The 15,874-nt window shown below is 32.9% G+C and overlaps 1 protein-coding gene across 2 annotated transcripts; it reads left to right on the top strand.

Annotated features, from left to right (window-relative positions):
* Positions 9,971-14,700, top strand: LOC109334512 (heterogeneous nuclear ribonucleoprotein 1-like). 2 transcript variants are annotated; one of them, XM_019570330.1, is made up of 4 exons: positions 9,971-10,161; positions 10,569-10,824; positions 12,273-13,458; positions 14,243-14,700. In XM_019570330.1, exons 2-4 carry the CDS (start codon positions 10,603-10,605, stop codon positions 14,254-14,256), a joined length of 1,422 nt encoding a protein of 473 aa, XP_019425875.1. In that variant the 5' UTR covers positions 9,971-10,161; positions 10,569-10,602; the 3' UTR covers positions 14,257-14,700. The 2 variants fall into 2 exon arrangements, with proteins under 2 accessions (XP_019425875.1, XP_019425874.1); XM_019570329.1 differs by having other exon boundaries at positions 9,972-10,161; positions 10,602-10,824.

The following is a 15,874-nucleotide window of genomic DNA, read 5'->3' as shown; positions in this document are numbered from 1 at the left end:
AGTTAAAAAATTAATAATTAATTATTTTTCTGACCAACCATAGCTAATGTTATATGCAGTGATACAATTTATAGAACATCAGATGTATACCATATAAAAGTCACATTGCAAGACAGTTTCTGAAAAGCATTAATTATAAATATATAAGCATGCAAATTTTAAGATGCTCTAATATAGTTATTGTTCTTTTATAGATGAATCTGGTAGGCTGGACAGGAAGGTCGAACAAGAGATTTTCTTGTATAAGTCAGGTGAGTCGGGCAGAAACACCAGATAAGGATTCTTCTTGGGGACGTTTGTGTTGAGTTGGGCCAGCTAGTGAAGGTACCTAAAAAGGTACTCTCACGATCAAGTATGCAAATCCAAACAAGCTAGTAGATAATGGTTTGTCAAGCTTTCTACACTACTGATATAGAATGAATATGAAAAATTCAAACATGATCACTCACTCGTCATCAAACATTCAATATCCATAGTTTTGGTCTATGTAGATGACATAATTCTTACTGGAAACAACATTGAAGACCTTAACAAACTAAAAGTATTTCTCAATCAAACATTCCAGATCAAAGACCTTGGAGATCTCAAATATTGGCAGATGCCTTAGAAATTATATCAGATGCAAGATTGCTCGGATGCAAGCCATCATCCACTCCCACGACCATTGGAACATACTTATATCAAGATTTTAGTTCTCCATATTCTGATGTTCCAACATACAAAAGACTTATTGGCAGACTCATCTATTTAACCAATACAAGACCATACATAGCTTTTATGGTCATCAACTTACACAATTCATGGTAAATCCCACTATCACTCATCATAACACTACATTAAAGGTCCTTCGATACCTTAAAGGCACACCTGCACTTGGTCTTTTTTTTCCTACACATTCTGCAATTCATCTACAAGAATATAGTGATAGTGATTGGGCTTCATGCTCTGATACAAGAAGATTTGTCACTAGTTATTGCATCTACTTAGGTAAATCACTTATCTCATAGAAGTCAAAGAAACAAAGAACAATTGACAAAAGCTCATGTGAGGCAGAATATAGAGTCATGACTATAACAACTTGTGAAATTAAAAGGCTTTCAAACTTACTAGAAGACTTGCATCTCTCACCTTTTGCCCCAACCACAATCTATTGTGATAACTAATATGCTCTCCACATTGTGTTCAATCCAGTTTTTTATTAGAGAACAAAACACATTGAGGTTGATTGTTACATTGTGAGTAAAGCATTTATCAAAGGATTATTAAAACTACTCCTTGTTCCATCCAATCTGCAACTTGTAGTGCACTCACAAAACGTCTAGGACCCAAGGATTATGCAACAATTCATCTTAAGTTGGGCCTACACAACTTGTGTGCCCTAGCTTACAAGGGGAATTAGCCAAGACACCATATCCTCTGTCAAATATCAAAATTTTGACCGAGACAAATGCTACACATGGCTTGGTCAAAACTGGCCAAAATGATGCACCACACTCGGTCATAAACAATAGTCTGGCACAGTCAGAAAACAAGACAAACACGGCCACACAGGCCAACTTGGCACAGTCAGAAAACAAGATTGACACGATGACACAAGGCAACTTGGCTCGGTCAAGAATCAAGTTTAGCACGGTCACACAAACCAACTTAGCATGATCATGAATCAAGCAAGACACAATAAACTTGGCGAGGTCAAGAGCCAAGCATGATGCACCAACCAAGCACAAATCATATATTACTTGCGATAAAAGCAATCTTCCATAATCTCTATCATATCTTTTTATAATCTTTAATAAAGAATAGTTAGTGATATCTTTGAATGATTAATATCGATTTTCTTTGTATAAATATACCCATTATATCCTTATGTAAATTAATTCAATCAATAATACTTTCAATATACATTCAACAAAACCATATTCGGATTTGCTCATTCACCTACAAAATCTTCTCTTATTAATAAGAGTGATATGAGAGAATAATGAATACTTCCTTATGAGGATTCCTCTATTTATAGTGGCAGGATAGACGAAGCAATTCTTGGCAGGTAATGTCGACGTGGTCAGCCATTTGGGTTTGTAGGGATCTGCTTTGCCTATATCACGCAGATTTGGCAAGATCATACTCTCTGGATAGTTGACTTGTAGTTTATGGCAGGTTTGGTAGCTTTATTGTAGGCCTATCCTTGTTGTGTTGGCAAGAGAATAGGTGAGATTTGCAGGCGGCATGACAGTCTATTGTTGGCAGCCTATCAGACAAGATATCAGGGCAGTAATCCCAGAATTTGCCCAATGTGCTCGACCAATGGCGAGATATCTAATTAAGTCTTCTGTTTGAACGTGTCCGGTTCTTGGTCAATCGGGAAAGAGACCAGTCCGACCAACGTGACATGCTTAATTGACCAGGGTGGAACAATTATCATTATAACTAATTGTGAACACCTATTTTTGTCTGACCATAATACTTTTTTCAGAAAATGACAAATAAATAGTATAAATATTTTTGGATATTTTCTATCGAATAATGACATTTTTTAGGTATCCCAAAGTACCCATATCATCCTTCAATCCCAAACCACTCACTCTCCCATCTTGGAAACCATCTATATTCAACCACCTATAACCCCACAACAACAAAAATCTTCATCATCCACTTCAATATTTTTAGTAACTACCCACTCTGTGCATGATTATAGAAGTGATGAGGAGTTTCCTATTCCCACTATCATCACACCACTACCTCACGAAAACAACGCTGAAATATTCACAACAAAAAATGGTTCTTTTAAGCCTCAAAAGTGGTGCATTATGGTCACATACCATTTCAAAACTCTATAGTATATAGTCTATAGTTGATCCTAAAGGGGGAGAAGAAATGAAAAACAAATAAAATGTCCTCCTGTTGCTTCTTCTAACTTCACACTTTCAAATCAAATCTCATTCACCCATTCATCCACCTTGCGCACCACATTCTCCATTTTTCATTCACCACAACCCTATAAGACCATTAAACAACAACAAAAAAGACACCTTCTCTTCTAACCCATGCATCTTACTCTCTTCTAACCCATGCATCTTACTCTCTTCTGGCTTCATCCTTCTTATGTGTCACACGACCCACACAAGAAAAACACATGTTTTAAATTTTGATACCTCACCATTAGCCACACTGAAGACAAGTGCAAGCCATGTCCACCACTACCATGGCTTCCTTTTCTCCTTCAACTCATATATTAACATCACACTCCAAACCCTATCATCATACTATCCATAAATTTCTCTTTCTACACTCTCACCATATTCCTTCTCCTTCACTTGTATTCAATTCCAATTCATTTTCTCTCCAAACCACCACCCTCTCTCTTCGGGTACCCAAGTTTTGTGCATCACTGGTTTCGTCCTTTATGCGAATTGATATCATTGGTTTGGTTATCCCGGCTGTTGGACTTCAAAGCAACCACCATAAGTGACACAACTTCCGTTTTCCTATGCCAGTCCAGCTGCAGGGGCTGAGTTGCTTGTCATCGACACACCCAATCGAGACTAACTTGTTGCACGGTGCTGCACCAAGGGTCTTCATTCCATTTCCATGGTTTCTTTCTTTTCTTCGGTTTTCCATTGATACCATTGTATGACATTCTTTAACTTATGCGTATGGTTATGAACTATGTATATGATATATTGAGGTGTTGCGTTCTTCTAAAAAAAATATAGGTTTTGAAAAAATTAGATAAAAATGCATTGTATCATATATTATTATACTAATCTATTCTTTTTATTCTTCGAGCCAATGACTTATAATTTGAAAGCAAACTTTACAAATCAACAAGTCACTTGGGAGCATGCATTATAATAATTTATTCAATCTCAAACAAAGTTAATGTGCATGTGTCCATTAATATGAAATTTTACTCTAGTATACTTTTTAATGGGCAAACTAATTTATTTAGTAAATAAGTTATGTAAAATATAAAAATTGTTTTAATTATTCTTTGGAATTCAATAACGAGGGTACAACTCTTATTGCATCTTTCTCCTCGCTTTGAGTCGAGAACCGGTTGTGGTTACTTGTACTGCTTCTATTATCTATCGAAGTGGGAATAAAGTAAGCAATCAATGTTGACTCTTCATCTATTAATTCCACTTCAATTAAACTCAAACACATTTCTAAGCTTTCTTTTAAATAACTATAATTAAGTTTTAATTAATTTGGGATTCAATAGAGAGGTTACAACTTGTATTGCATCTTTCTACTCGTTTCGAGTCGAAAGTCGGTCACGGTCACTTGTACTGCTTCTGCTATCTATCAAAGTGGAAAGATGATAAGCAATTAATGTTGACTCTTTGTCTATTAATTCCATTTCGATTAAATTCAAACAATTTCTAATTTTAAATTAAACCAAGTTACCAATTTTTAAAACTAGAACTACGTAGTCTTGATTTTCCTATTGCACCTAGGGATATGTAGGAGCAGGATAAACTCTTGTCAGACACAAAAATAAAAAATAAATATTTCGTTTAAACAATTTAATTTAAATAAATCAATGGTATTTAGTTCATGCAATTAGTTAGGGTATCGTTTAGTTACGGGCGGACGAGGTGATAATACTTTTCTTGATCCGTAATCGACTCCCAAACTCCAACTCTGATATAAAAGACCATTTTATCCTAATTTGGGCTTAAATTGAGTTTTTCACGTTTTAACTGCAAAAGACGTGGTTGTGACTCCCAAAGAGGACGCGTAGCCAAAATTTGGGGCATGACACCAATTAATGAATATAATATCTCAAGTAAATGCTTCACAGAGTATTCACGTGATAAATTCAATGCATACATACATGTACAAGAAACTAAAGAAACAAATAAGAAAAATTATCATTCGATTTTGACAAAATATGGAAATCTATATTTAACCAAAACTACCACATTTACATCCAAAACTTTTGATTATCAATAATTATGAAGACCACCTTAGCTTTTAGTTCCTTAAGTTCACAACACCAAAGAACTAATTACACAGAATATTCATGTTACAAAATTCTCAGCAAAACTATATATTTGTACATTTTACATATCAAGAAAGAGGGGCAATATTTTACAAGCCTCGACACTCTTTTGATATTGAAGATTAATAGTGCTAAGGCGCCAAACATATATGGCTTAAAGGTTGAGATCTGCATGTGATTGATGTTGGGTTAGCTAGAAAGTTTGCTATAATTAAATGGACTGAATATCAATACTCTAGCTTGAATGATTCGAACGAGGATACTCTTTGCATAACATGGAGATAGATTCTTGTTTTTATAACCTGAATGAAAGATGAAAATATCATATAATTATATTTAAAGAATAAAAATATTACATCCTTGTATTTATTTATGTCGTTTTAATATATTTATCTTCCCATTATTGGAGATAATCCTAACTCGAATGATTCATAACATTGAAAGATCAATAACATTATTTTCAATTTCTTTATTTGGTTTAATGGCTGTTCTTTTTTATGTGGAGCGGACTTTTTTGGTAGAATAAACAATATTCATTCATTCTATGATTAAGTAATTAATTTTTTTTTAATATGTGTAATTATCTCTCCAAATAAGCGTCGCTTTTAGAATCTAGTAAGCCTTACCTCACTAAACCATGAAATAAATCAAATGAGTTGTTATTTTTCCCTTTGTTTACACTTAACAAATCAAGATCAGAGGACCAACTACAACATTAAATTAATTATGATCTACCATAAAATTAAGACTCGGTTTTTTTTCTCAACTCGCAAAAGTGTACAGGTTATTATAAAACTATTCGTCAGAAAATATATGGTGACTAAAATTCACCGAATCCTTCCTTCCATTTTGGATATTGTAATGGTTTTTTTTTTGGTACATTAGAAAGAAAAAACAAAACAATAACAAACTAAGGCAAAGCAAAGAGATATAAGTCAAGATAACTTTGACAACTAATTCGGACTAAGCTCCAAACTTGATCTTGAACAAAGGAGTGAGATCCTAACTTAGCCAAGAAATCAGCAACCATGTTAACCTCTTCAACAACAAACTTAATTTCCACATTCCAGTCGCGAGACACCCAAGTACAGACATTGGAGACAACATTTTTAATATGATTTGTGCGAATGCAAACATCCTTAGAGATAAGATGCACAACTTCTAAGCAATTGCTTTCCAGGATGACTTTCTTGTAACCCAAACTCCATGCTTTTTCCAGACCCCGCTCCATGGCCAACAATTCCGCTACAATAGAGGATCCATGTCCAAAGTTTGCTGAAAACCCCGAAAGCCACCTCTCGTTATGGTCTCGAAAAACACCACCCCTCCCATAATATTGGAACCACTGATACAACTTCTGTCGACATTAATTTTAATTTGGCCAACCCGAGGGCAACACCATTGAACCAGGAAAGTTTTAACCTTTAGGTCTGCATTACTCCCCAACTGACCATTCTAAAAAATCATTGTGAACATAGCGAGCAACCAGATTAATATTCCAAGGGCAATCGTCAAAGGTGATATTGTTCCTCCATCTCCAAGTCCACCAGACACCCGCCAAGAATAAACTGTCATTGTTGCCCTTACAGTTGTCCAAAATCCACCTTTTAAAGGATTGAATCATCCAAAAGGAAGAAGATGTTCATCCAAGTCTCAACCATAACAAGGAAGAATCTGTACAGTCTCTGAATATATGCATGAGATCTTCAACACCCATCTGACATCTCATACAAATAGAATTTGTGGTTATGTTCCTTTTGTGACGAAGATCATTGGAAGGTAACGCCTCATAAAACCCTAACATGAATTTCACCTTCTCAGGAATTCTAAGGCGCCAAAGCAGTCTCCAAACGTCATTGGAATAATCTTCATCATCTTCAAGTTGCTTAAGCCACCAATACCCAAACTTAGCAGTATAGGTTCCCGATGCATTACTCTCCCAAATCCAGCTATCTTCCTCAACACTAGAACCTGGGGGGAAAATGCTAAAAATGAAATTTGTTACCTCATAGGGAACCAAAGTGTAAAGAGTAGAGAAATCTCGATTATCATCATTCCAAATATCCTTAAAAATTTTATCATGATATTATACAACTTTTAATGATATTAAATGACATAAATCTGTTTTTTATTGGATCACCAAGATATTTAAAGATTGCCTATCAATTACAAGGTATTTATATTAACATTTAAGCACACGATGAGAAACTGATCCACAAATAATTACTCCAAATTTCAGTATTATTTGACTCAAGGTTATTATAACTTATAAGTACCCTATCAAACTTACTTTTTTTAATGTAAGGTGAGATTCCTAATAATTGACATTCCTAATCATCTTATCTTGTAATTTAAAATTATAATTGTTTTATTTTTTTTAATTTACTGAGTTAATAACCATTTTTTTTACTGGGTTTTAAATTAGTCTCATTTGTATCTATGTGTATATCGCCCTTTGTATTTGATCAACCAAGAAATGAAACTATTTATTCTCTAACCTCTCTTTATTAACTGGGTACTTGTATTCACGAAATAAATTAAATGAACATCTTAATGAAATACGAGTTGATATTTTACCAACTAAACCATCACACATTAATTATAAAATTGCTCTTATTTTGACATATAGAAGTGGTAACATATATTGATATCAGTGGTATACCAAATTATATTTTATATTTTGCACTTCTATATATATATATATATATATTATAATTTTAGTTTTTATTTTAGAAAATAAGATTGGTTACTAATAGAAAGAATGACAATGATTCATATTCTTAAATGTATGTTACATTACACATTTAGTTATTTGGTTGATGCCTAACTTATTACCTTAATTTGCCATAAGATTGGTGATGATAAATCGAAATATTAGAGGCAGATAAAATTGTGAATGAAAGAAAAAAAAGGAATAAAGTGATAAAACAAAGAATGAGAAGAATAACATTATGAACAAGAAATGCACATGCATTATAACCATGTTTTGCTTGATCTAGCTGTTGGATTCATAGGATGAGTGGGTATACAAGCAATCCCTTCTGTCATTCACACATAAGCATAACTATACTTTATTTTTATATTTTTATATTTAAAAGTTGATTGAAAGTTGTTTTTGTACAACAACCACACATTTATTATATTAGTATTTGTGCTTATTCTACCTATAATTTGCTTCATATTCTAACTTTTCATTGAATTATTACATCATATTTACCCCCCCTCTATAGTTCATCAAAAAATTGTTTTCTTTGATCTAAAGCAATGATAATAGAATCTGTTTGGTTCTAACTTCCAACCTAATACTAGCTTATAATAGCAGCATTGCCATTTTGAAAAAAACGAGAGAGAGAGAAGGAAATAGCATGTAGTAGAAATTTAAAATAATCTACTAAATGCATATTAAACTTTTGCTTTTTATGAATAAATTTTTTAGGTAGGTTAAATTTTTGCGACTTATAAGGATTATGAAGTACCAACTTAGACACTCACCAAACACGACATCGATATAGACAATGTCTAACATACGAGGCATGAGACAAAACACTATAAATAAATTAATATATATAGTCAATGTTAAATAAATTTAAATATAGGCATAAACAAAATATTAATCAATATTGATGGTTTTTCATAAAAACTGAGTCTAAAAAATACCAAGATCCATCATTTTACAGCAAATGTATTTTTCATTTTACTAGAAAGATCACAAAATAATAAACGATCTCATTTTTATTTGCCAAAAACATTTATCCATTTCTTGTCCATCATTTAAAAATATAAAATTTTTGCTCCATTCTTCAAGTAAAAAGTTGACAATGATTCATACGTATCAATTGTGATAACATTTTACTTTATCATTGATCCTGATTTTTAATTTTTTTAATGCTATCCCGCAATTTTATTAAAATAAATAATTGAGATAAATATTTAAGAGATATCCAAGCTAATTTAGGATGTTAAAGACATGTCAACTAAGTATCAAAGCTAATAATAAAATATTGTTAATTGAAGCATCACGACACATTCTTAGAGTGACATTGCTTCATTGTTAGGACTAAGTAGGTCTCATGAATTAAAGTGAGTTTCCAAAGATAATTACAAATTAATAATTGACGAGATACTAGTATTTGTGTTTTTTTACATACTAATATTTTCCTTTATTTTTTAGGGGGAATGGATAGCACAATTACAAAAGTGAAACCAACACTCATATTTAATATTTCACAACTCTAATAATTAAATCAACTCTTTAAAACCTAACATAGAATTTTAATTCATATCCTTATACAAAACTAACTAGTTAAATTCTTATCTACCTGAATAACATTGAGGCAAAATATTGCTATAGCATATCAATGGAAGCAATATTATTTTGACATAACATGAGATTTCAAGTTTGAGATTATTAGAAGCAACATTGTTTTGACATTAACGTGAAACTTCAAGTTTAAGATTACTAGAAGCAACATTATTTGGACATAGTACCCAGCTTCAAATTTGAGGAGAATGTGAATAAATAATATAGTTTTATCTCTCTCAAAAGTTTATGTTTCTTCTTTTAAATGGACCAATGGTCACAATCTTATCTTTTCTTATCTAACAAATATATCAATTTAAGTCTTATAGAACCCAAGCTATTGTCTCTCTCACAAATTCTCTTAATCTATTTTCATCCCTTATCAAACTTTACTTATATAAAAAAACACCATCAATCAACTCTTTAACAATAGGGTAAAAATATATGTTTCTTTTAAAGTTTTCTATATCAGAATATTTTATCTGAAATATAATCTTCAACTTAGGAAAAAATGAACAATCACCATCTTCTATCCTTTGATGTAACTTTCTTACACATTACACAAGAAAGATAGAGAGACAAACCTCTCTCTCGATAAATAAATAAATACATAAAAATATATATACCATGATGCAAAATTCTTTTTATTTTCTATACATATCTCTTGTTCTGTGTGATACACAGCTTTCATTCATTTCTATATATTTATCTGCTTCTATCAACCGTAATTCTTCTAACACAAAAGAAACAGCCAAATCAAAAAAAAAAAAAAGAGGGCCTCTCGCCCTCTTTGCTTATTATGCTTTCTCTCAGATCTTAGATTTCATCAGTTTCTCATTTGGGTTGTCTTCGTTTGGTACTTTTTCTCTCTCAATGATTTTCTTTTTTTCTGAAATGGAGTTTGAGTTAAAGTTTGATTCTTTTTGTAATTTTAGATTATGGGTTGTTGATCTAATAAGATTTCATGGATTCAATTATGTGTAATTGTGTTTTATCTGATGTTTGGAACATCCTAGTTTTCTGTAAAATTGTCTGTAAACGTAGATTTAGTTTTCTGCATGTTTTTTTCGTGTCTCAATCAGCATTATGATGTTATGTTCGTGTTATTTTGTTGAATTTTATGTTGTCTCAATGTTAGGAAATGGATACGAAGGAGATTATGAATTACAGATTGGATCCATTTTTTTTGTGTGCTTCAATGGTTGTTTGATGAAGAATTATGAATTTTCAAGATTCATTTTTATTTTTGCATATTGTGGTTAGAAATAGAATTGATTGGAGTGTTGGGAAGTGCAGAATGGAAATGGACCCTGGCAAACTTTTCATTGGAGGGATTTCCTGGGACACAAATGAAGACCGACTCAGACAGTATTTCCAGAATTTTGGAGATGTAGTGGAAGCTGTTATAATGAAGGATCGGACCACAGGACGTGCCCGTGGTTTCGGGTTTATTGTTTTTGCTGATCCTTCTGTTGCTGAGCGAGTTGTTATGGAGAAGCATGTCATAGATGGAAGAACTGTAAGTTGCCCATCATTATTTGTATGTTTATGTTTCTTTCAAGATATCCATGTTGGAGCCTCACAATTACATGAATTTCTATATTGAGAATTTTACAAAATGAATCAATATGCACCCTCCCCTAGCAAAAGATATTGAAGCAAGCAAATCTCTTGTACTTTTTTAATGCATTATGATTCAATTTCACTATTAGCAAAAAAAAAAAAGAGATTCTAAATTCTAACAGTTAAAAAATTATAATATTGATTTGGAAAGATATATATTTTGGTAGTGTTTAAGTTGAGGCCGCTAACTTAGATGATGCAATTTGAGCATTAAATATTTGAATGAGACTCAATAGTATGGGTTCATGGTGATACAAGTTTAAATATTTTGAATCATATAGGCAATTCCAAGGGATAGTTGGCGTGATAGCAGTGATGGGTAGACAAATATTTTACAGGCAAATAATTGATGCCTGAAGATGTTATAATAGTATGTAGTATTTCATCCTTTGAAGAATATAATATCATAGTTATAAGAACCAGTGTAGTAAGAAATTCTACCAGGCTACAGTAGCCCTTCCAAAGAAAGTATTATATTGGAAATTGAATCCCGAAGGATGAGCCTTGGGCGATGATAAGGTTGCTTGCCTTGTGACCTGGGGGTCATGGGTTCAAATCATGGATACAGTTTCTTCATAAGCAAGGGTAAAGACTCCACACATCTACCATTCCCATACCTCACTAGGTAGGAGCCTCGTGTAATGGGTAGTCATTTTTTAAATAAAAAAAAATACACTTTTTGCTCCATTTGGAACATGAAACAGGTTGTGAAATATTTATGTTGCTGAGTACGTCAGAATCTTCATGAAGATGTACTCTCCATGTGATTCCTACTAATGGGTCACCTACTCATCAGATATTTCAGGTGCTGAATCATTTTGTGTGAAATTTTAATGCAAAAATAGTGGTATTAATATATTTGAGGAAAGAGGATGGTGAAGTCATATAAAGGCTTGCTTGTTGTTGTTGACAAGTACAACTGAGTTCTGCTAGCTTTTTTCACGGCAGTAGGGATTAATATGAAGACGAAGAACAAAGAAGATCATACCAATTGAATCTTGATACTCAGATTGACTAAGTTATTAAAGAAATCTTTAAGTACATATTTGCATCTTTCTAATACAAAAACTTTACTTCAAATCCTGACCAATGATCTGTTATGGGGTAGGGATTAATACGAAGAAGCAAAGAGAAGATCATATCAATTGAATCTCGATACTAGAATTGTCGTAGTTGTTAAAGAAAATTCTAAGTCCATATTTGCATCTTTCTAAACAAAATCCTTACTTCAAATCCTGACCACTGGTCTTTTCCCCACTATTGTATCTATTTTGCCCCACTTATTGATCAGTTTGTATAAGAAGGTTTTCAAATGAAGTTTATCGTCATGGACTCCATATGCAGGTTGAAGCAAAAAAAGCTGTCCCTAGAGATGATCAGAATGTTCTGAACAGAAGCAACAGCAGCAGTCATGGGTCTCCCGGTCCTACTCCTACCCGCACAAAGAAAATATTTGTTGGAGGTCTAGCATCCACAGTTACTGAGAGTGACTTTAAGAGTTACTTTGATCAGTTTGGAACAATTACAGATGTTGTCGTGATGTATGACCATAACACTCAAAGGCCAAGAGGTTTCGGATTCATCACCTTTGATTCTGAGGATGGAGTTGAGAAGGTGCTCTACAAAACTTTTCATGAATTGCATGGTAAAATGGTTGAGGTTAAGAGGGCTGTTCCGAAGGAATTATCTCCAAGTCCAAGTAGAGCTCAGATAGGTGGATATAACTATGGTCTAAGTAGAGTTAGTAGCTTTGCTAATGGTTTTCTTCAGGGATATAATCCAAGTCTGGTTGGAGGGAACGGACTTAGAATAGACGACAGATTGAGTCCTATTACTGTTGGTCGCAATGGATATCCTCTTATGAGTCCTACTTATGGGTCAGGACTCAATCTTGAGCCACCATTGAGCCAACTTCTCTTAGGACGGGCATTGAACCCTTCATATAGTGGAAGTCCGAGCAGGTATGTTAATGCCATAGGGTATGCTGGTACAAGTGCAGGTAACAATTCAACCATAAGTTCAGCAAATCAGAATTTGTGGGGGAACGGGAATCTTAACTATGCTACTAACCATAGAAGCTCTGATTCCTTTGCTGGATATGGAAGCGAAAATTCAAACATGGGTTCTTTTGGTCGAATTGGACCACTTTGGAATTCCTCCCTTGGTATTGATCAAGCTGGAACCATTGGCTCTGGATATGGTAAGAGCAGTCTTAGTTATAGCTCTGGAGATGTGTTTTTAGGGTCAAAAGCAGTAGGTTATGGAAAAAGTCGGGAAAACATTGCTGCACCGGCTTCATCATATGCTGCTCTACCAAACGGAAGCTATGATGATGCATATAATTACAAAGATAATACTTATGAGACCGCTGGGTCATTCTATGGGGACCATTGGGGATCATCACCTTCAGAACTAGCAAATGCTGGTTTTCTTGGTTTTGGCCTCGGAAATGCTGTTTCTGATTTAATGAGCAAAAGTTCCGGTGGCCATGTTGAGGCTTATGCTGTTTCCAATACACAACCAGATAGAGGTAAATCCTTACTGTTTTATTTTTATCTGGAAATAAAAAAACCTTGCTGTTTGAAGTTCTAGACTTGGCATATATGAAGTAGTTCATGTTTAAAATTGAATTTTGATTAAGGCTCAAAACACTAATACCATTATAAAGTTTCCAGATTCTTTATTTTCTATTCATCTCACAGGTTGTGGTTGTGTCTGCTAGAATCTTGTGAATAACACTAGCTTCTATAGATATCTATTTTGTGATCCCTGTGAATTAATAATTTAATTAGGACATGTTTCAAAAATGATGGTTCTGTGAAGAGACATTTAGCCATGTGATCATAATTTTAATTTTTGTCTGAGAATGTGCATCAATTTGCAATCCATAAATATATCTTTATACAATAAAAGTGATTTAGTGCAAAAAGAGAGACTTTTTCCAGGAATTTAATTGTTGACCTCCAGGTCACAAGGTAACATCCCCTTAATGTTGCACCCCAAAAAAGGATATAGTTTACCAAAATACATATCTAGTGTTGCGGCGTTATAGTTTCACTAACTTGCCGAGTGCAATGTGATAAAACTATACAAGATAAAACTTACCAAATCAACTACAAGACATTATGTAGTCTAATAATTTACACTCATTGCAAATCAAATTGTAATTGATTGTGTTTGTGTTACCGAATCCCTTATTTCTGATTACTTGCTAGATGCTCAATTAATCACACATGTTGTTTTATTCGAATCAGGATATTATCACATACAAGGCTTATATGTATTAATGTGTTTTTAAACATGTTATGCTTCAGGTATTGCTGCCTAGAAAAGTTATGCCATGGATTCTTAGATGTTTTAGCAAAGTATGACTGCTGCAGAAGGCAAAAGATTGTGGAAAGTGTAATTTTTCTTGTTTCCATATGCTTTAGTGCTTCAAGAATTTCATTAGAGCTAGTTGGTTTGGCTGTGTTGAATAACTTACAAATACAGAAAGCACTTAAAAGGGGCTTTACACTTATAAGGGTTGAGCTTTCAGTGAAACATAGATTTTCTTTGGGATTTTGAGACACTTTGTAATCAGGTTAGTGGAGTTTGTCAGAACTGTCATATGATGCACATCTCCAGTGACAAAAATACACAAAAAAAGCAGACTTTCCTTTTCATTTCTCATTTTCAAACTATTCTATTTTTTTTCCTTTTCAGTATTGTGATTTTTATGATTGTAAGAGATACATTGTTTATTTCTCTGATATTATTATCAAGGGATTTTCATCTGATTTCTATAAAATAATAGCTGAATCATCTTCTACACAGTACAATTTTTTTCTTGTACATGATTGGTCTCCTTTCTTGTAAGTTGAAAGTTATTTTAATAATCAAATGGCATGAGATTTGAGAAAAAAGATAAATGCATTGTTTACACTGTCATTGCATTATTCATTATTTATTTTTAATCATTATTGACTCTTAAATAAAAATAATACAAATGAGTGTAGATGATATACTAAATGTGTATAAATTTGCGTAGACATTAAACTCATCAAACTTTCCCCTCTTACCCCAAAATTCTTTCCACCCAAAGATTACTTTAAGTATGTTGCAACCAAAATTTTCTGAATATATAAGCTAGCTATGGTTGATTATCTAAATTATCTTACCATTAGTCTATCATTTTAGAAAAATCAATGATGAAAGAGTACTTGGATATGGTGGGTATATATTGATGGGGTAAATTGAAAACAAATGTTGGGAACAATAAAAGAATAAGGGGCCTTCATATGATATTTGTAATCCTGAATTTATTTGTGTTGTCTTCAATTCAATGGCTAAAGTCAAAATAGGGTAGTGTTTGATGATGTCTGAGTTAAATTTCTACAACTATTCTTTGAAATGATCTTTCTCAAAACTTGCTTTGGTTGTTCCCTTCATTCTAGGCTTAATAAGTTATTTCAAATGCATTTTTATATATTTTCTACTATAACTTGAATGTATATGAACAATTAACTGTGGTTGATTGTTTTTATTGTATAACTTTCGCCTTATGGCATACAAGCTAGTCAATTTCATCGAAAGTGACTGCTCCTCTCAACAAATGTTATTCACAGAAATCAAACTTTTGACATTTGGTCTATACAGGGATCCAGTATGTCTTATATCACTTAATCAACTCATTGTTGGTTGTTAACAGGTATATAACATTTAAAGTATATTTTTTAATTTATAATGTTTATATTATATTTAGCACAGAAGATTTAGTTTTAATAAAGTTATTGGGAGAAAACATGTCACTAAATATAATTTCATTTCTTTAACTGAAATAGATATACGCACATAAAATTAGCAAAATAAATTTATTTGGTTTAAATGGGGTCATTGGGAGAAAGCACATAAAAATATCATTTATTTTCTTTAAATGGATAAAAATACATGCACATAAAATTAGC

Source organism: Lupinus angustifolius, chromosome LG19 (assembly GCF_001865875.1).
Source record: "Lupinus angustifolius cultivar Tanjil chromosome LG19, LupAngTanjil_v1.0, whole genome shotgun sequence".
Taxonomy (NCBI): domain Eukaryota; kingdom Viridiplantae; phylum Streptophyta; class Magnoliopsida; order Fabales; family Fabaceae; genus Lupinus; species Lupinus angustifolius.
The sequence above is the reverse complement of the archived record's forward strand: the minus strand, read 5'-3'. Positions and strand labels throughout refer to the sequence as shown.

Coding starts and splice junctions, on each gene's coding strand:
- LOC109334512 (XM_019570330.1), top strand. CDS start 10,603: ATGGAAATGGACCCTGGCAAACTTTTCATTGGAGGGATTTCCTGGGAC. Junction 10,825..12,272: donor ATGTCATAGATGGAAGAACT/GTAAGTTGCCCA, acceptor CTCCATATGCAG/GTTGAAGCAAAAAAAGCTGT.